At 43.5% G+C, this 21165-nt stretch overlaps 1 protein-coding gene across 1 annotated transcript in view; it reads left to right on the top strand.

The window, feature by feature from the left end:
* Positions 1 to 21165, top strand: part of DCHS2 (dachsous cadherin-related 2) — a 224145-nt gene that overhangs the window by 176908 nt on the left and 26072 nt on the right. Inside the window, exons 11-13 of the mRNA XM_005299347.4 lie at positions 8865 to 8999; positions 9262 to 9471; positions 16730 to 17587. Coding sequence (XP_005299404.2) covers positions 8865 to 8999; positions 9262 to 9471; positions 16730 to 17587 — 1203 coding nt within the window. The remainder of the gene's footprint in view (positions 1 to 8864; positions 9000 to 9261; positions 9472 to 16729; positions 17588 to 21165) is intronic.

The raw sequence follows: 21165 nt of genomic DNA, 5'->3' as shown, positions 1-21165 counted from the left end.
TGAATGACAAAACTTCAGTTGATATCAGTGAGCGTAGAATCAGGGCTAAATTTTGGGAAACCATCACTTAAAAGAAGTAGATCTAGAATTGTGTGGGAAACTGATGTGGAAGGCAGTCAGTGATTTTTTTCCCCAAAACTTGAAATACTAAAATAAATGTAAACTAAGTTAAAGTCATTATTAAGGTCAATATCTGCAACTTCTGTTCCTTCTCAGCAGAATATTTTCTAGTGTTTAAAAGTTACTTTACTAGATAAAGATACTTTTATAGTAATGGAACCAGCAAATGTGCATTAATCTCTTCTGGCCAGAGAGGGGCACTGTCATCCTAGATTTTTGTTGTAATAACACAGAAAAGGAATCTTGACCTAGAAGCCAGCTGCAGATTTGTAACATGATGAAAAATTGAGGACCTGAAGACTGTGTATTTTTTAAAGTTAATAACACTAATATTTTTTTCAGAGACGTACAAAATGGATGAGGAAGAGGGTTCCTCATATGCTCACTTCCTCTGTACCACATGCTTTCTTCCTCCACATATGTTTTGCAGTATAGTATAATGCTGTGCTACATTAAAAAAAAATTGTTAAAGAGCTAGTTAACAAAACCATCCTCAGTACTCAGCAAGATTTACAATTCTACTACTGTGCTCACAATCATTGTGAAAGGCAGGTCTGAGGGGGACAGACCAGTGGAGATACTGTGTAGGAAGGACTCTTCATGCCCATGTGTGCCACATATGTGCACAAGCTGTACCTAGGAGACCACTGAAGGGAAGAAGTAGGCAGGTAACCCATCGGTCCATGCATGGTGTGAATCTACATGGCCCAAAGCCAGAATAACAGCTGAGCAGTATCTCTGTCCACCCCTTACCACATGCCCCCAAAAAGTATTATTTTTATTTATTTTTTGTTAATCACCAACAGCATGTTCAACACTGTACTCAATATAGAAGTGAAGGCAATACCTGATGTTAACAGTTTACAATCTGAAAGAAGGATGCAGAGAAGCATGGGAAATTTGCTTGAACTCCACCCCCACCCAATCCCCGTAATTATTTTTTACTCCTTTCTTGTGGGCAATGCAGAAGTGAAAATTGTGGGAGCATTTAGAATGAGGAGGTGGTAGCGGAGGCTTGGGAAAATGAGATAGGAAGGACATTCCAAGCATAAGGGGTGGCATAGAACAGTAGCCAGCAGCATGCTGTCTGCGTAGACGCATTGGGTTGGAGCAGTATGTTGTGGCTGAAGGTTCCTTCCTCTAGTTCTGTTATTTTTGAACAGATTTTCTGATAACCACAGTCCTTCTGTTGGGGCTTTTTCTCACATTATCAGAATTTGGCCCAGTGTTACGTGTATATTGCAGTACTAGTCAAACCCAAAACCAAAAGGTGGGGAAACATACAACGTAGTTAAATAAGCATACAGCATGTTGAAATAAATGTTATTTGCTTTTTTATATATTTGGGAATAATGCCACAATTATTTTTTGCGTATGGGCTGTCACCTTGCTTTTTGAATTACATCAGTGGATAGAGCTATATTTCACATCCACAAAGTTACTTCTTTGCCCTATATATAGAGCTTACTTTCCTCCCTTCACTGATTCTTTTTTCGTCTCATGTGTTCCTTGACTGGTCACATGGAGGAGTCCTGTTTACTGCCAACTGCACCTTCCAGTCTTCTCTTCCTCACTAGTTCTCCCACTTTGTAGATTCTCTCCCTATAGAAGAGGAAAAGCATGCAGCTGTAAATTAGTTTGTGTTTGACTCAGGCTTCCAGTCTGACCACCACTTTGAAGTATCGGTTATGAAAGACTGTGCATTAGTAGCTGATGCCACTTTCACTCATTTTGACATCCTGCTCCACCAACTCCCACCAGTGGACCACAGGAAGAGACCTTTAACCATTAGGCAAGCAGCCATTGCATTTCTACTGGCACTCCAGACTGCCCCCTTTTCTCTCAGAAGGAAGACCTCTTGCATTGTATGAGAGGGCCTGTGCTCCTGTAGACTCTCCACCTGCCCCACAGGAGCTCTAACTCTGTTGTCTCCTTCTTCTGGGCCATTGCACCCAGGGAGCTGTCTTGTCCTAAATTTTGAGCAGTTTCTCCTGAGTATGCTTCCTGTGAGTTCCTCAAGCTGCATCCTAAAAACTATCTGGAGACACATGCTTCCTGCAGGTCCAGTAGGAGTGTATGCTACAAACAACCCACAAATCTAAGCTCTCAGACATGAGAGCAAAGATATCTGCAGAATATTTCAACTAGGTAAGATACTTGGGTTGAGGAACCCCCTATATAGCAAAAATCTTGGGCTTTGAACCAGCTCTATGTGTATCTAATAAGTTCTGCCTTTAAGCTCCTGCTCACTATTGTCTGCAATTCCAAATGTGAGTATCATGAAAACAAAATCAGAGTATTAATAGGGATTTCAATACCATAAACCTGGATGAGATTTTTTTCCGGCTTTTGATGTGCAGAAAGAGTTGCTTCAAGTATAGGAACTCAATACTATAGCTGGGAAGCAGTGCCTTGTCCTCAGATGAGTCCTGTTCAGAAGTCCCTGTTTCCAGAGAGTGCGTAGTAATCTTCTTGCCGTGTCCTCATACTGCTTCCCACCACATCTATGCATACGTGATTGCCTGATCATTGCACTCTGCCAGGTCACTGGAAGAGCATGCACACTCGAGCAGCTGGCATTGCAGGAGAAACTTCATATTTAAGGCTCTCTATTGTAGTCACAGGTATTGGGGTTAGTGATGTAGCCCCACTTGATCATTGCATCTCTAGACTGGCCAACTACTGTGCAGAGTTGATTAAGACAAAACCTTATAGTCCAGAGTTGTTCTTCACTGAGTAGTAGGTGTTCAACTGGTGGGAGATAGAGCACACAGGCTACAGGGACATTATCTACTCTTGTTTGCCATATTGAACCCTTGCCTGTTTGGGTGACAATGTTAAGGGGTTAATGGTGGCAAGAAAATTTTGTCATATCTTTAGGCAACTAAGCATCGGTATTAAATCATATAGAAGATGTCTTGGATCTGTGCATTGCTTTGTGCACTCTGCTAGCAACTTTCCCGCGTATATCGGGGAGCAATACTTGCGTGGAGATAGAGGCTGTTGACATGCGTGGGCTTAAGTATATGGTCTAGCTTCTTTGTATTAGGGGGTTGTACCCACGCTGCACAGGCATATTCAGCAGAGGAGTAGCAAAGTGCCAGTGCTGTTGATCGCAGTGTGGATGGATGTGCACCCCTCTTTGATGTAACCAGCTTGCTGAAAACATTGTTTTGTATGGTAACCTTGGCTTTGGTTTTCTCAATGTGAGTTCTAAAGGAGAGTGCATGGTCAAGAGTAACAGCGAGGAATATGGGATTTATGGAATGAGTAAGTGTGTAGTAAATATAAGGTGCAGTAAATAGTCCTACTTCATTCATTTCATAATAGTTGTAAGATGCAGTAGCATTTTGCAGCTTAGGAACGCTGCAGGAGAGCAGCTACAGAGACTTCTCACCTACTATAGAGCTTCTGAGCTCTGCAACAGAGAGGATACTGTGGAGCCAAGAGTTAGAGTAAGAGGGAGCATGGGGGAGCCTGACTGTCCATCCTCCTGACTTTTCTCTGGCAAGTGAAGTACAAACTCTTCATTTGGGAGATTCTGAATGGTGGAAAAGTGTTTCCTCATTGTGGGTTTGTTGGGCTCCAAGCCTTTTTTACCAGTAGTTGGAGCAAAGTTCCACTCAAACTTCCAGAAAAATAATTCCACTTGGGCAGAGAAAAATTCTGTTAAAAAGGGAATGTTTCAGAAAGTTATAAGCAACTGGAAAAGGGGGGTTGGAATGGAAACATTTAAGCTTCCTTAGCAAGAGCTGTCAATAGTGCACCTCCAGAGTCTAAATATGTCACTTGTTCTGCCAGGTGTGTGATATTGTAATGCACTGAATGTATGACCACCACTTCCCTCTCCTGGATAGAGTGTCAGTGTTTATCATCCTCTAATAGACTTGCGGTCCAGTGGCTGGAGGCCTGAAGGGAGGATATTATAAGCATTCCCACACTGGCAATTAATCAAGAATGTCCTCTAGCTCAAAGGATAGAAGCTTGTGGTTTTTATTTTAAAGGTTGGAAATTTTACTTCTAATAGTGCATTTATGTGGTTAGCTGACTGTTATGGTAGCTATGTGTCTGTGTAGCTTTGGCTACAAGTAATGACTGGTGTGAAGAATCTGTCCATGAAGCCTTAATTCAAGGCCTTTAGTTGTAAAAGGAAACAGGCTTTCATCACAAGTTCATGTCATCTCTATCCCTAATTCAGCAGTTATCTTCTTTCTCCGTTTACAGTGTTTGTACTTTCAGATGTAGCTAATGATTGCTACATGCAGTTGACTTGTATCAGTTAATGTAGCCATTTTCTAAACAGTTAGAGCTGCAGTGAAGCTTTTATATTTAGGTAAGATATACTTTGCATGGGGAAGGGCTGCTGTGGGTTGTTGACCTTTAATTTTGCATGAGGTTACTCCAGACTTGTCTTTTCCATTACATGGTTTTTCTCTTATCTAGAAAGATGTAAGAGCATATTTAATGTATCCTCTTTCTCCTACATAACTTTTCTTGTATTGTGAATGAACATGTTATCCCTTTGAATTAATAAGAAGCAAGTCCATTTACAGTAGTTAGTCCCTTAATCAAATGACAATAACTTCATTAAGGTGTATGAATCTGTTTCAACAAGGCTAATAAAAAGAAAAACAAGGCCTTGGCTGGCAGGCCTTTTTTTCTCCTCTCACACTGAGTTTACATGAATACAGCTCCCACTCTAATGGAGTTAGGGTGACCAAACAGCAAGTGTGAAAAATCGGAACAGAGGGTGGAGGGTAATAGGAGCCTATATAAGAAAAAGACCCAAAAATCGGGACTGTCCCTATAAAATCAGGACATTTGGTCACCCTAAATGGAGTTTATCCTGATTACCGCTGGTGTATGTGAGAACACTGAGTTTACATGAATACAGCTCCCACTCTAATGGAGTTAGGGTGACCAAACAGCAAGTGTGAAAAATCGGAACAGAGGGTGGAGGGTAATAGGAGCCTATATAAGAAAAAGACCCAAAAATCGGGACTGTCCCTATAAAATCAGGACATTTGGTCACCCTAAATGGAGTTTATCCTGATTACCGCTGGTGTATGTGAGAACAGAATCAAGTCCAGGGTGTTTGAGCCTAAATAGCTTCAGAATTTGCTAAGAACTCCAACCTTTTCCAGGTGCATTAACTGTACCTAAACTACTAATAGTCTGTTGTTAGTTTAAAAAAAAACAGAAAAATGATCGACTGGAACTTGTGAAAAGCTGGAAATATACTTGCACAATAGTACAAGATGAATGCAAATTGCCCTTGGTGTATAATATAGGATTAATCTCATTAAAGTTAATAGTGTGAATGATCTTACTCTATAACCAATTATGGAAATGATGTTATACTTTTCTCAGGAGAGCATTGAAACCACAAGAAAAATGGGAGAAATTATTTTGAATCCATAATGGATAGGAATATGGAATCAGATTTATCTGTCTACACAGGAGGCAGGCAGCTTTGAAAAGAGAGTCTCCCTTTGCTAATCTCCTTATTCTCCAAAGCAGGGGTGGGCAAACTACAGCCCGCGGGCTGGATGTGGCCCACGAGCTGTTTTAAACTGGCCTGCGAGCTGCACCATGCCGCTCAGCCCCGCTCTGGCAGGGGCGCAGGGTCAGGGGCCACACCACGCGGCTTCCTGAAGCCGTGGCATGGCCCCACTCCGGCTCCTACGTGCTCCAATGGGAGCTGGAGATGGGGCAGCGTGCAGAGCCGCCTGGCCATGCCTCTGCGTAGGAGCTGGAGAGGGACAAGCCCCTGCTTCCGGGAGCCGCTTGAGGTAAGCGTCACTGGGAGCCTGCACCTCCTGAGCCTCTCCCCATGCCCCTGCCCCATCCCTGATCCCCCTGACACTCTCCAAACCCCTCAATCTCAGCCCGGAGCACCTTCCTACACCCAAACCTCTCATTCCCAGCCCCACCCCAGAGCCCGCACCCCCAGCTGGAACCTGCACCCCTTCCTGCACCCCTGCCCCAGCTCTGATCCCCCTACCGCCCTCCGAACCCCTCAGTCCTAGCCCAGAGCACCCTCCTACACCCCAAACTCCTCATCCCCAGCCCCACCCTAGAGCCCGCACCCCCTCCTGCACCCCAACCCCAATTTTGTGAACATTCATGGCCCGCCATACAATTTCTATTCCCCGATGTGGCCCTCGGGCCAAAAAGTTTACCCAGCCCTGTTCCAGACACACCCAGACATGGTGGTGATCCCATACTATATACCAAGTGATATGTCTGCATGTATAATCAGGAATTACACAGGACAACGTTATAATGAGCTCATTAAATAGCAATCAAGGTGTTCGAAGGACTAATTAGGACTACAGTATGGAGTTCATACTTGTAAACTCATAGACTCATAGACTTTAAGGTCAGAAGGGACAATTATGATCGTCTAGTCTGACGACCTGCACAACGCAGGCCACAGAATCTCACCCACCCACTCCTGTAATAAACCCCTAACCTATGTCTGAGCTATTGAAGTCCTCAAATCATGGTTTAAAGACTTCCCAGAGAACAGAAGGGTGTGCTGTCTGCTGGGTGCTAAGATACAGGATGTGGACCTGAGGCTGAAGAGGATCCTAATGGGAGCGGGAAAGAATCCACTGATTGTCCTTCATATGGGAACAAAGGATATGGCTAGATTCTCACTGGAATGTATCAAGGGAGACTGTGCCAGGCTGGGGAAGATGCTTAAGGAAATCGAGGCTCAGGTGGTCTTCAGTGGGATTCTGCCTGTTCCTAGAGAAGGGCAACAAAGGTGTGACAAGATTATGATGATCAACAGATGAATCAGGCAGTGGTGCTATAAGGAGGGTGTTGGGATGTATGGCCACTGGGAGGCATTCGTGGATAGAGGACTGTTTTCTCGGGATGGACTTCACCTGAGTAGGGAGGGAAATAGACTTCTAGGACGGAAACTGTCACAACTGATTAAGAGAGCTTTAAAGTAGGAATTTGGGGGAGTTGGTTGGGAGATGTCCAGGTAATCTCTATGTCGGATTTTAACATTGAGAGGGAAGAAAACGAAGTAAGAAAGGATACAGCTGTGGGTAGGAGAATGGACATAAGGAGGAAGGGTAATGAAGATACCAGTCTAATAGGTGATACTAATGGTAGAATGTCTGTGCCTAACCGGTTAAAGAATGCGAGTGAAGTCAAACAGCAAAAATTAAGATGTTTGTACACCAATGCGAGGAGCCTACATAACAAAATGGAGGAAATGAAGGGTGCAGGAGATGAAGCGAGATATTATAGGAATAACAGAAACATGATGGAATAGTAGTCATGCCTGGAGTACAGGTATTGAAGGGTGTATGTGTTGTTTAGGAAAGACAGAAATAAAGGCAAAGGTGGTGGAGTAACATTGTATATCAATGTACTGTAAAGAAATAAGAAGTAATGGAATGGATAAGAGTCTGTCTGGGCAAAAATCACATTCGGGAAGAAAGCTATTAGAGTCTCCCCTGGGATAGTGCTTGTGGTGTGCTATGGACCACCAGGATCTGATTTGGATATGGATGGAGACCTCTTTAATGTTTTTAATGAAGTAAATACTAATGGGAATTGTGTGATCATGGGAGACTAACTTCCCAGATATAGATTGGTGGACAAGTGCTAGTAATAATAATAGGGCTCAGATTTTTTTCCTGGATGTGATAGCTGATGGATTCCTTCACCAAGTAGTTGCTGAACCAACAAGAGGGGATGCCATTTTAGATTAATTAAAGATGAAGATTTCTAACCATCAGAGGAGTGAAGTTCTGGAACAGCCTTCCAAGGGGAGCAGTGGGGGCAAAAGACATATATGGATTCAAGACTAAGCTTGATAAATTTATTGGGGGGGTATGATGCGTTAGCCCAATTTTGGCAATTAATTGATCTTGACTATCACTGTTAAATATGCCCAATGGCCTGTGATGGGATGTTAGATGGGATGGGATCTGAATTACTACAGAGAATTCTTTCCTGGGTGCTGGCTGGTGAGTCTTTCCCACATGCTCAGGGTTTAGCTGATGGCCATATTTGGGGTTGGGAAGGAATTTTCCTCTAGGGCAGATTGGCAGAAGCCCTGGGAGTTTTTCGCCTTCCTCTGCAGCGTGGGGCACAGGTCACTTGCTGGAGGATTCTCTGCATTTATATAGGAACTTATATTGGAGGGAAAAGTCTTAAACAGTCACTTTTGGGAATCCCAGAAGGCTTTTCAAAGCCAAATATTTCATCTTGGAGATTTCTCCCTCGCAAGATCAACTGAAGTAAAGATACTGATGCCTGTCTCTTGAAGTCCTCATGGGTTCCTGAACAGGTTCCTTTAGGCACACTGCTTCTGAGATGCACATGAGAAGTGAATAATTTTAAAAACAAACACTTTATTGAGCTGCTAAAATGTGCATATGCCAAGACTCAGTTACTGCATGATCTTGTTGCTCTTGTCCTCCTTTTTCCTTAACTCCAATCCTTCTCTACTACATTACCTATGCTAGTCATGTCACACCTAAAACTAGATTATAGGTTCATCAGGGCAGGGACCATGTGTTTCTGTTGATTCTGTGAAGTGTTCAGCTCATTTTGTATAAGTTTTCTGCAAACACAATGCTATTCCATTAATTTCATCCATAACACCTTCCACAGAATAAAGATCACAGAAAATAAAGTATAAAGCAGTGTCCAGAGAGTGGGTTTTTCAACTGGAACTTTTTGTATTTTACTGGATTTTCCTTTCTGTTTTTAAGGAATAAATTCCCTGCTTCAGTATGAAATCTTACCAGGAAATGGGTTTGAGATTTTCCAGATAAACTCGGATACTGGAGAGGTGATGACAGCTGCCTCGCTCGACAGGGAGACCCAAGAGATTCTCAGTATAAAAGGTAACAGTATGAGATGTTTGATGTAAAATGGGATGTGGAGAGTGTGGGTTCACTTATCATCAGTGTTATCTTTTCTCAATTTCATTTGACTTATTCAGATAGGTGTAGCCTGATGTTCAGGAACAGAAAGCAGCTGTGTTAGCACATGTACTCTTATTTTCTGTATAGCACATCGACTCTAATATTTTGATATTACTGATGAAGGTTCAGCATTACACTAACATCACTAATATAAGCTTCCTTTCTATGTGTTACATCTCAGTCCTGGTTCGAGACAGTGGAACCCCTTCTTTATCCAGCACAGCAAGAGTTATCTGCAAAATACTGGATGAAAATGACAATACTCCTAAATTTCTCCTTCCTGTCCCTGAGATTCAAATTCCTGAGAATCAAGAGCCTGCAATAGTGTACACCACACGAGCTGTAGATATAGATGCTGGCAATAATGGAACTTTACAATATCAAATAATTGGTAGGTATGGTCTTTATTCCGTATATTACTAATACCAAAAAAAAGTTGTCAGAAAATAGTTAAACAGGAGTTTCAGGTTTTAAAATAGTTCTGATCTCAGCCAGCCCAGCTAGATCTCAGCTAGTTCAATAGGGAGTCCTAAGGCTCCCTTTAAACTGAAAAAACCTTCCACCTCCTCCATTGGCATACACTTCCAACCCAACCTCTCAGCCTAGCGATCAGATTTGGGAGTGTACAAAAGAGAGGAACAAAAATAATCTGGAGGGGTGAAAATAAGAAGAAAGATTAAAAGACCTAAATATAGCTTGCTGATGAAGAGACGGCATGGAAAGTATCTGTAAGTGTATGAAGGATACAATCACCAAGGAGAAGGAGACATTTTTCTAGGGTATTATATATGGGATGAAATTTGTAATTTTGCAAAAGCTCTTTTGGGTGAGGATAGTGACCTAAGGGAAGAGATGAAAGCTCAAATTCTTGGGACATTTAAAACTAGACTGGACAAAGTACTACAAGAATATACAGCAAGAAAAAATCCTGCACTGGCAGGGGATGAACTAGATCAACAGTTTTGAAAACTGAGCCCACTTTCAGGAAAATGAAACCAATTGCACCCCATTTCATCCCCTCCATGGGTCATTAAAGGCCTGCCAATCTTAATGTTATATCCCTTATGCATGTCCCACATTTGGGAAATGCTAGATTCTTCTTCAAGTAGATGCAGCCGTGTATTCCACTTAGATGTGTGTGCCCCTAGTGCCTTGTGGTCATCTCCAGTCACTTGCCTAGCAGTGACTGGAGAAGGGCAGTGATCGTGCCTTGTGGTCTTAGCCTCTCCCCTGTCTATATGAGGCAGCGCCTCTCCAACCCTCATCAATTTCTTCTTACAGTCCATGGCTGGAGTTAGAGATCTCTGTGGTCTTAACCTCACAACCTTTCACTATTTTAGTGTCTTGTTCTAGTTGTGTATAGTACCCCTAGTGTTAAATTTAGTGTTAGTTGTATTTAGTTAAATATTTCTGTGATCCCATCACTGGGGTTTAAACATTGTCCGTCGTGTGAGGGAATGATCCCAATAACGATACCCCACACAAGGTATTTGCTGTGCTTGAGTGAGGCCTAAGTCAAGGAGTGGTGTTTGATCTGTCGATTGTTCACGAAACTGACTCGGGTAGATAGGGACCTTCGCCTGAAACAGCACCTGTCCAAACAAGCCATGTGGCTGCTTTACCATTGGATCAGAGGTAACCCTCGGGTTCTGAGAGTGCTGGCATTTCGTGCTCTGGAGCCAGCACTTCTCTGAATGGAGGAGCAGATCCCCATGGACAGCGCCGAGGAAAAGGTTACATAAGACTAATCAAGACCATTCCGGTTCTCCTGGGGACTCTTCTGCTCCCCCCAGGAAGAGCGTGGACCGGCATGGGTAAGTGTCAACATGTGGAATGTCTCTAACCACTCCCTGGAGTACCGTGTAGGGAGGTCAGAAACACTGTATCAGCAACTGCGGTTCTGACCCTGGGGCATCTGTTGAGTCCAATATTGACAAGGCATCAACTGCATGTTGGCAGTATATCAGGCAGATATGAACCACCTCTGCCTTACCATCCCAACCTCTCCTTTCTTTCAGGACTTTGCCATAGCTACATCATTTACAGCCCTGTTGGCTGGATGGGCAGTTGAACTCTTGGGCTAATTGGAACCGCACACCGATGTTCCCCTTCCACAGTCTGTGGAAGCACGGCCAGTACCGGGCTTAAGCAAGGGACCTCCTTGGTATTGGAAAACTTCTTGGCACAGTTGCATTGGCATGGCAGATGTGACTGTGGTGGCTTTCAAAGCCCTTCACTTCAGCACCATCAGCTGCTTCACTATTGCTGCTGACTTCAGGGTCAATAACACTTCCAGTAGCAGCATACTTGGTGCCAGCAGTATGGCTTCCATCATCGGTACTGGTTCCTGCCTTGTTTAGGGCAATGAATGAGTCAAACCAGTTAATCACTTCCTCAGGTATGTCTCCACCTTTATCCCCAGAAACTTGAGGCTCCTCGGCATTGAGGTTGGGATCTTCCTCCTCTTGCTTTCTATCGCTTGACTCATATCAGGGACCCTTTATGGAGCACTATGGGCACGAGGATTGGCACTTGACTCACAGTCGGGACAGGGGCCCTTGGACCAGTGCTACTAGCCATCAATACCCTACCTTATTGGGTAGATTTTGGGCATCGCTCCCACCACGCAGCGGATTTGCTCTTCGATGGCAGGGTGTTATTTTCTGACAATATGGACGGAACCTTCCCCTCCTTCAAGGATTCTAGGGCCACCCTATGGTTTATACACACCACTATTGCAGAGACTCTGCTTTGGTGGCCAAAAGCAGCAACAATGCCATCTGCAACACACCTTTTGGGCAGCCTTTTTCTCCCCTGAGACAGTGGGATTACCCCAGAAAAGGGGCATAGATCCCAGAGGAGGAGACAGTCAGGTCCAGGGTTCAGCCAGTCAAAACGCTCTCCCCTGACACCCACCCCCCTCTCCCAAGTGCCCATTTAGACTCCTTGATCCAGAACAGTGGTCTGGTCATCACTTCCTTTACCCCCATCTCCATTCAGGGAAAGGGTAGCTCACTGTTACAGTGTTTGGGGCTTGATTACAACTGTCCTAAGCACCCGTCAGTTTGGGCTTTGCCAATTCTCTCCACTCCTCCTCCTCACCGTCCCTTCCTGTCCCTTTTTGAGGTCCCACTCATGAGATACTGCTCATCAAACTGATCCACTCTTTATTGGCCTTGGGAGCAGTGGAGGAATTTCCTCCAGAACACTGGAGTCAAGACATCTATTTCTGGTACCCAAATCCAAGAGAGCTTTAAGGCCTATTCTTGAACTCCTCAACCTTAACAAATATATCAAATACAAGAAGTTCCATATGGTCATCTATCAGATGTCCTCCCCACGTTGACTCAGAATGACTAGTTTGCTGCTCTTGACCTTCAGGACTCTTACTTATATATGGCAGTTCTACTGAGCCACAGAAGACTTCTCCAGTTCATCATGGCAAATTGCCATTTTCAGTACACAGTTCCTTTTAGTCTGTCTTCTGATCTCCCTCCCTTCCCCCCATTCCCAAATTGTTACCAAATGTATGGTCGGCATACCTCAGGAAGAAGGGAATCCACGTCTTCCCATATCTGCATGACGGGCTACTAAGCGGCAAGTCCAGAGAACAAGTCCTTGCTCACGTACGCATTACACCGTGCTTACTCGACCATCTGGGTATCACCAAAATGTCAACATTGGTCCCAACTCAGAAAATTGAGTTCATTGGGGTTCTAATAGACTACATGAGTTTAAGAGCATTTTGTCGACCAACTGTTTCCAGACAATTCTCCGCTTTTGTCTGTCCGCAGTCTCAACCTTCCACAACAGTTCACATGTGCCTGCGGTTCTTAGGCCACATGTCTGTATGCACACAGGTGACTCAGTTTTCAAGGCTGCACCTTTGTCCTCTTCAGATGTGGCTCAGGACTGTTTACTGTCCAACCCTTCACCCCCTGGACAGGTTGGTCCGCCTCCCTCCTTTGATCCTGGACTCCTTGCACAGGTGGACAGTTTACAGGTATGTATGTCAAGGCATTTCCTTCGCCTGGCCCTTACCAACTAGCACTATTGTCACCAACACCTCCTTGATAAGTTGGGGAGCACATCTGAGTAGAGTACAGCGCCGATATAACATTTGTATCCACATCCGATCTGCAAAAATGGTCCATGGATGCACATATCTGTGGATCTAAAATGTATATCCGCAGACTGGCAGAGCTCTACATCTGGGGTCACTGAAGGTTCAGGCTCTGGAGTCAGAGCAGGAAGCTTCCCTGCATATCAATGTCCTGGAGCTTTGGGCCATCTACAATGCCTATCTTGCTTTCCTAGGCTGCATCAAGGATTCAGTAGTTCACATGCTTACAGACAGTATCACCGCAATGTATTTTGTGAACAATCAAGGGGGGGAGCAGACACAAGGGTGCTCTCTCTGCCAACAGGGGATTAGGCTGTGGCAGTTGTGCACTGAAGACAGTATCATTCCAATAGCCGATTACTTGCCCGGGGTCCAGACTCATCTCACAGACCATCTCAGCAGGAATTTTTCTCTTAATCACAAGTGGTGTCTGAAGCCAAGTGTCCTGCGAGTCATCTTTGTAACGTAGGGCATCCTGACGATTGACCTGTTCGCTATAAGGGAAGACTTGAAATGTCATCTGTCCTGCTCTTGAGAGGTTCTCCATCCAGGCTCTCTGATCAATTCCTTTCACCTTAACTGGCAATCAGCTCTCCTGTACACTTTTCCTCTGATCCCAATCATTCATCCTTAAGCTGAAAGTGGATTAGGCCAATGCCATCCTCGTTGCCCCGACATGGCCAAGGCAGTACTGGTTTTCTGACCTTCTTGCACTGTCAGTTCAGTCTCCCATATCCTTTCTCTGCTCACACGGAATCATGGTCGCACTTTGTATCCTGTGCTCAGCTCCTTCCATCTTACAGCGTGACTGCTTCCTGGTTGAATGAGGAGGAAAAGCGATGTTTGAACTCTGTTCAACAGGTCCTGATCAATAGTAGATAACCCTCTCCCAGGATGTCCTCTTCTGGAAAATGGAAGTGTCTTTCAATGTGATCATTGGCCCATGGAGTACAGCCCATGCTGGCAACTATCTAAAAGATGAACTGCAAGTTCAGTCATCAGGCCTTGTGCTTAGCTCGTTGAGGGTGCATCTAGTGGTGATCTCAGCTGTTTAGCCACTGTTTGTGGAAGATCAGTGTTTTCCCATGCCATGGTGGTGAGATTCTTGAATGAATCCTTTGTCTCCATCCACCGGTGGGACCATGGTCTTAGTGGACCTCTGTTTAAGCCTCTGGGATCGTGTCCCTCTCCTCTCTTGTCCCTCTCTTCAAAAACTTGCATTCCTTGTGGTGATAATATCTGCAAGGAGAATGAGTTTCAGGCTTTGATGGCAAAGCCTCCTTACACACAGTTCTCCAAAGACAAAGTGATGTTGTGGCCACACCCAAAATTTGAGTCTAAAGTGGTCTCTCAGTTTCATTTAAACCAGGTGATATATTTGCCTGAGGTTTTTCCTAAGCCGCATTCATCTCTGGAGGAGCAGTGTCTTCACACATTGGACATCAGACAATGTCCAGTCTTTTATTTGTACAGGACTATATCTCATCTGTTTGTGTCATATGCAGACTGTATGAAGAGGCAAGCAGTCTTCTCACAGACGCTTTCTAAGTGGATAACTTCCTGCATCAAAACCGTATATGACACAGCTTCAACTACATCCCTTCTCTGGGTGCGAGTTCATTTTATGAGAGTGCAAGCTACTTCAATAGCATTCTTCAGTAACGTTTCAATATTGTATAATTGCAGGGCTGCCACGTGGTCGTTGATATGTACATTTATGAACCGTTATGCCATTATCATGGTATCCAAAGCAGATGCAGACTTTGGGAAGGCAGTCTTGCAGTCCTTGTTTAAGTAGACTCAGAAGCCCACCTCCTGTGGTTCTGCTTGTGAGTCACCTAAGTGGTATACATGACTACATATACTCAAAGAAGAAGAAAGAGGATGGTAACTGTGGTTCTTTGAGATGTGAAGCTAATGTGTATTCCACGACTCATCCTCCATTCCCTCTGCATTTCAGACTAGTCTCTTGGCATTAGGTGTGAAAGAACTGAGTGAGGTCAGGGAGGCACCTCCTTATATAGCCATGGGAGAGGCTATGGCCACAAGGTATGAGCACCACCCCTTTATGGGAACTGCTAGGCCAGTGTTTCTCAAACTGGGGTCGCCGCTTGTGTAGGGAAAGCCCCTGGCAGGCCGGGCCGGTTTGTTTACCTGCCACGTCTGCAGGTCTAGCCGATCGTGGCTCCCACTGGCCGCGGATCGCTGCAGCAGGCCAATGGGGGCTGCTGGAAGTGGCAGCCAGTAAGTCCCTCAGCCCGCGCTACTTCCAGCAGCTCCCATTGGCCTGGAGCAGCGAACCATGGCCAGTGGGAGCCGTGATCAGCTGGACCTGCGGATGGGGCAGGTAAACAAACCGGCCCAGCCCGCCACGGGCTTTCCCTACACAAGTGGCAACCCCAGGTTGAGAAACACTGTGCTAGGCAAAATTCTCTGGCTCCGGTGCTCTGGGCACACACATACCTCAGTGGGATGCACGTCTGCATCACATCGCAAAGAACCACAGTGACTGTAAGTCACAGTTAATCTAAAACAAAGCAAATGCCTTTTCAATCTTTTTATGATTCTCTCTTCAGCCTCCCATATAAGGGCACCCAACCCAATCCTCCTTTCTCTTTAAAAATAGGTATGGATAGATACCAAGTCCACCTTCCTTGTGATGAAAATTTCTTTAACCCACCAATGATAAAAACCTCCAACCAGTCTTCTAAATTGCCAAACCATCCCCAAGTGCACCATGCCAAGAAACTCCAACACAGCCCCTGCCCAACTCTTAAAACCTTCCTGCACTACCCTCACCCCAAAAATGGCAAGATACTGTTTACTCTGATTTGGGGCCCTCCACGGTATTACAAAAATAAATTGATGGCAGCACTGATAACTGCTGATTATCTCTGTTTTACTCCCACTATCTGGAAAGGGCTATCAAGTCATTTTAGATTTTTATGCTTTTAATTTGAAAATTATCTTGATCTGTTGAAATATATTTATTCTGGTAACTTTAAAAAACAACAACATTATAACTCTTTCTAAAATCCATTGCTCCACATATTTAATAGTAGCTTTAAAAATGAAAAAAGTGGAAAAGAGCTCATTACAGTTCACTTCTAAGAGACAGGTTTGTAGATGAAAGCAAGGGGCAAATAACCACATTTGTTGTCAGCAATGCTTTATGGGTTTCTGGAATTTGCAGCCAAGGTTGGGAAGAGTTCACTTTGTGCAGCAGTATAGTTGCACTAGATTTTATAAGGTGTGTTGATTTGGGAAAAAAGACATGCATCTGGCAAAATAGCTGTTCTGTAAAAGGATATGACATTCTGGATTTACTGTCACTGCCACCCACTGATTTAAATGAAGTGCAGGTTTTAATTTTTATAAAAGGAGGAAAATATGCCAAAGGCACATGAGTGCACCAGCTGTACTAGCAATAGGATCATGTTATTACAATTAACATAATGGTACTAGCAAACGGGTTTTTTCAAATTGGAATTGTTTGTGATAGTTTTATTTTTATTGTATTTTAAAGGTGGAAATATTAGAGAATACTTCACTCTAAATGATACTTCAGGAGAACTCTTGGCCACTCGTAGTTTAGACAGGGAGGATGCCAGCAACTTTACCCTCATTATTGGATGTCATGACCTGGGCAGCCCACCAAGAAGCTCCACAGCACAGCTACAGATTACAGTCCTGGATGAAAATGACAACAACCCTGTATTTGCAAAGAAGAACTATCAGACCTCTGTGAGAGAAGATGTTGAGGAAGGATCAGTAGTTCTTGAGCTCTATGCTTCAGATGAAGATGGTGACCTGAATGGTGAGGTCATGTATTCGATCATTGATGACACCTTTGGAGCATTTACTGTTAACAGTACAACTGGCGCTATAGTTACTACAAAAGCACTAGACCGGGAGACTAAATCTCAGTATGCATTTAGAGCTGTGGCAAGTGACTGTAGCATCCAAGGCCCAAGAAGTACTACAGTTAACATTATGGTGCACATTGATGATGCCAATGACAATAGTCCAGTTTTTCTACAGAACCCTTTCAAAGTTTATGTGCCTCCTGAAACTTCTGTGAATCGGACAGTAGCCACTGTGAGAGCTGCAGACATGGATCTAGGGCCAAATGGTGCAGTGGTTTTTAATTTTGCAGTACCTGGAACTATGTTTTGTATTGACATTAATACAGGAGAGATTTATCTTCAAGAGCCATTGCCTTCTGACGGTTTCAGTTCCCGCCTGCTGGTATTGGCTTCAGATCAAGGTGTCCCAGCTAGGACAGCCACAGCTCTATTGGCCATCTCCACAAGGGAACAAGAGGAGGTGATGTCATTCAGCCATAGTTTGTATGCAGTAACTGTACCTGAAAACAGTGAAGCAGGTGGGTATCAGACTCTAACTTGTGGCTGTCAGTGGCCAAAGTCCTAACCTGTTGGGCACTATTGAGGATGAAGTGTGTAGGGAGCCTTTTTCAATAACATGCAGCATCAGGGTAAAATTGGAATTGGACTATATGCAAACAGTACGTTAAGGAAAAAAACCTTCTCCCTGTCCAGTGCACCATGGCCCAAAGGGGAGCATGATGTGCTGTCTCAGAGGCGTAGTGGGGTTTCTGGCCCCTGCACACATACAGTAGAGTGCCACTCCTGTTAGCCAGGATGCTCCTTTTTCAAAGAGAAGAAAGGGATGCTGCACTGCATGTTCCTCCCTCACCTTGGACAACCCTTGAGCATCTCTGCTCTGTATCTGCAAAGTGGCTGTAATGATGGATGCACAATTTTTATCCTCTGCAGTTTTCCTTGCCAACGTGCATCTCCTTGGAATAAAGGCAGAATGTATCTGTCTGTGTGCTTGTGCACATGTGTGTGTGTGAGTCCAAACAAGACTGATTACATAATATGTCACTAATAGTTCACTTAAATAAATGCAGTGAAAGCTCAGATAAGATGAGAAATCCACAAATGCGTGTTGCGATCTATGATTTTTGGCTTTAGCGAAATCCCTGGGGTATTGTAACTACATTCAGAGATTTTCCAACACTTTCCTCACAGTTTCAGACTTGCTAAAAGAATGTGTAGAAGTAGGCGGGGAATGCACAGAGGCTGTAATACATTCTTTGACTCAACAAGACATTGTGAAATTGGTAGACTTGTACAAGGGGCAAGCAGTAGATAGAACAGGGCCGCCCAGAGGATTCAAGGGGCCTGGGGCAAAGCAATTTCGGGGGCCCCATCCATAAAAAAAAAGTTGCAATACCATAGAATACTAAATTCTCGTGGGGGCCCCTGTGGGGCCTGGGGAAAATTGCCCCACTTGCCCCCCCCGTCCCCCCACCCCCCAGGCAGCCCTGAGATAGAAGCCCACATTGTTAAATGCCCCCTATAGATAAAGGCCAGATTCACTGCAGTCTATGCCACCATTGTTTCTTTTAGGCTGAAGTGGAATAAAGTCATTGGGGGAAAAGTTTGGGTTAGTGCAGTGAAGTCACAATTTTGACCTGCTGGGAGCTGCTGTAAACTGGTCAGAGTAGCCCTTAAGACGTTTCACTGGGAGTGTACCTGCAGAGCACTGGACAAGAATTAATACTATCCCTGTCCCCATGGGGGGAAACCCTGTCTCACCATTGCTGCAGGAAGATGCAATTCTCATTTCCTGGAGTCTAGGGTTTTTTGGTTTTGTTTCAGAGTAGCAGCCGTGTTAGTCTGTATCCGCAAAATCTATCTCCCCTTGTAAGTATGCTCACACTTCTTATCAAACTGTCTGTACTGGGCTATCTTGATTATCACTTCAAAAGTTTTTTTTCTCTTAATTAATTGGCCTCTCAGAGTTGGTAAGACAACTCCCACCTGTTTATGCTCTCTGTATGTGTGTATATATATCTCCTCAATATATGTTCCATTCTATATGCATCCGAAGAAGTGGGCTGTAGTCCACGGAAGCTTATGCTCTAATAAATTTGTTAGTCTCTAAGGTGCCACAAGTACTCCTGTTCTTCTTTTTGGTTTTGTTTGTTTGTTTTTATCTGGCCCCACCTCTTCTTCCATGCTTTAATCTAACAGTTGTGAATTCAGCTGTGACATTTTAACTGACAGTCCCTAGAATTATACATTTAGGAGTAGTGGGGGCAAGGTGCTCTCAGTAGAGGGTCCTGGACTCTTGATTTTGCTGCTTCTTTGGCCCAGTAATAATAAATAAATAATAATAATAGCTCTTACCTAGCACTTTTCTTCAGTGGATATCAAGGCCTGATGACCTTCAGGGTATGTTGCAGGAGCCTAGTTAGTCAGGTTTTTCCATACGGTTGTGGAAGAGTGCCTGTGGGGAATCTCAGTTTTTTGTGTTATTGTTGGTACTGCATTGTTTGTTTAACTTGTATACATTTAAAGAAAGAAAATCAAAATATCCTTTCAGCAATGGATAAGCTTTTGTGATTCTGCATGTGCCTAATTACAGATATAGTAATGGGACAGGTTAGGCAACCCAGCCTGAAATTATGGAAATCCCCCAAGGAGTTGTGGTAAGAGAATACCATAGTCAGATGGCCACCCACTAAATATATTGCAAACATAAATAGCAGTAAATTGAAATTATTTTGATTAAAGGAAATTTAAGGAATCTTCAGGATAAATCAGAAGATTTCAGCCTGAAAGCTTACTGTGTATAGTAAGAAAACTACAGGGTATAGAAGAGCAAGTTCTTTTATGCATTCTTTTATGAGATGTTCCTATCAAGTAGTAGTTCTGTTTGTCTTCTAATTATTTTATGTGATTTCAATAAATACAAAAACATACTAATTTAATTTTATTTGTCAGAAAAAGTTATGACTATAATTAAACCCTCTAAAGAATTCGGTTTGCTAGCTACAGTTCTGATTCTGGAACCCTTACTCCATATGAATAATACTTACTCTCCCACCAGTCCCATGGAAGTATATACATTATAAAATTCAATATTAATGTAATCAGGATTAACAAATAACATTTCGCCTAATACATTTTAGTTCCATTTTCAAGCACACAGTGGCAAAACTTCACTATAATCAGACAAGAATCAAAGCATTATCAACAATGAAGGCCAAAGCCTGATATCTTTGCTCAGTTTTTACTCAGTAGTTACGCAGACAAACTCCTACTTAGGTAAGAACCTCAGGATTTCTTCAACTAAAACGTTTGGCCCCAAGTTTGGTGATCTTCATATTATTCCCCAAGTTTAGTTTTGCATCATATTAAATATTTTATACACTGCATCACAACAGGCACTTTTAGAAATCAACTAATAAATAAACAATCAAGTCAATGCTCTCTGTAAAGTGCAAAAAACCTTTTCATTATTCACCATGTCTGCCTCCAGTTGAATTATAGTTTGTATAGAGCCCTCTGGGTGTCAGATTCACCAGTAAAACAGTCACTGGTGCTAGTTCTGCAGGATTCTTTTATTTATTTTAAATACATATAAGGTATCTGGGCTGGATATTTATTTACCTCTCTTTTATTCTCTGTGCTCCATGAGCCTTTTCTTTATTATCCACCCAAAAAGTCTATCCTCCAACACAAAGGCAAGGGTCAGACAAGGGTCAAAGGAAAAAGGGGCATCCCTGGTTCCAATGTCTGGATTACAAAAGAGAGGAGAAAGGAAAGAAAATAATATGGGGACATATTCTTCTTTCATGGATAAACACAGGTCTCCCAAAGTGACTTGAACTGTAGCAGTGGATCAGTTCTGAGTTGTGCATGTGTGTCTCAAGCCAGAATATGACCCGGGTTTTTATGTCTGTTTTGCCTCCCGTTCTTTAGAAAAAACAGACATATTATATGAACTGTCACATTTTAGTGCATTTCAGGTACTTGGTTGTTTAATGCAGGTTGAGGTATTTTAACATAATGTTAGGATGCTTCTGATTTAACAGACAAAGCAGGGAAATTCTAAGTTAAGGCACTTGCTGCAACCTTTCTTTGCCCT

This window comes from Chrysemys picta, chromosome 5 (assembly GCF_011386835.1).
Source record: "Chrysemys picta bellii isolate R12L10 chromosome 5, ASM1138683v2, whole genome shotgun sequence".
Lineage (NCBI taxonomy): Eukaryota > Metazoa > Chordata > Testudines > Emydidae > Chrysemys > Chrysemys picta.
This window is presented reverse-complemented; position numbering and strand designations above follow the sequence as displayed.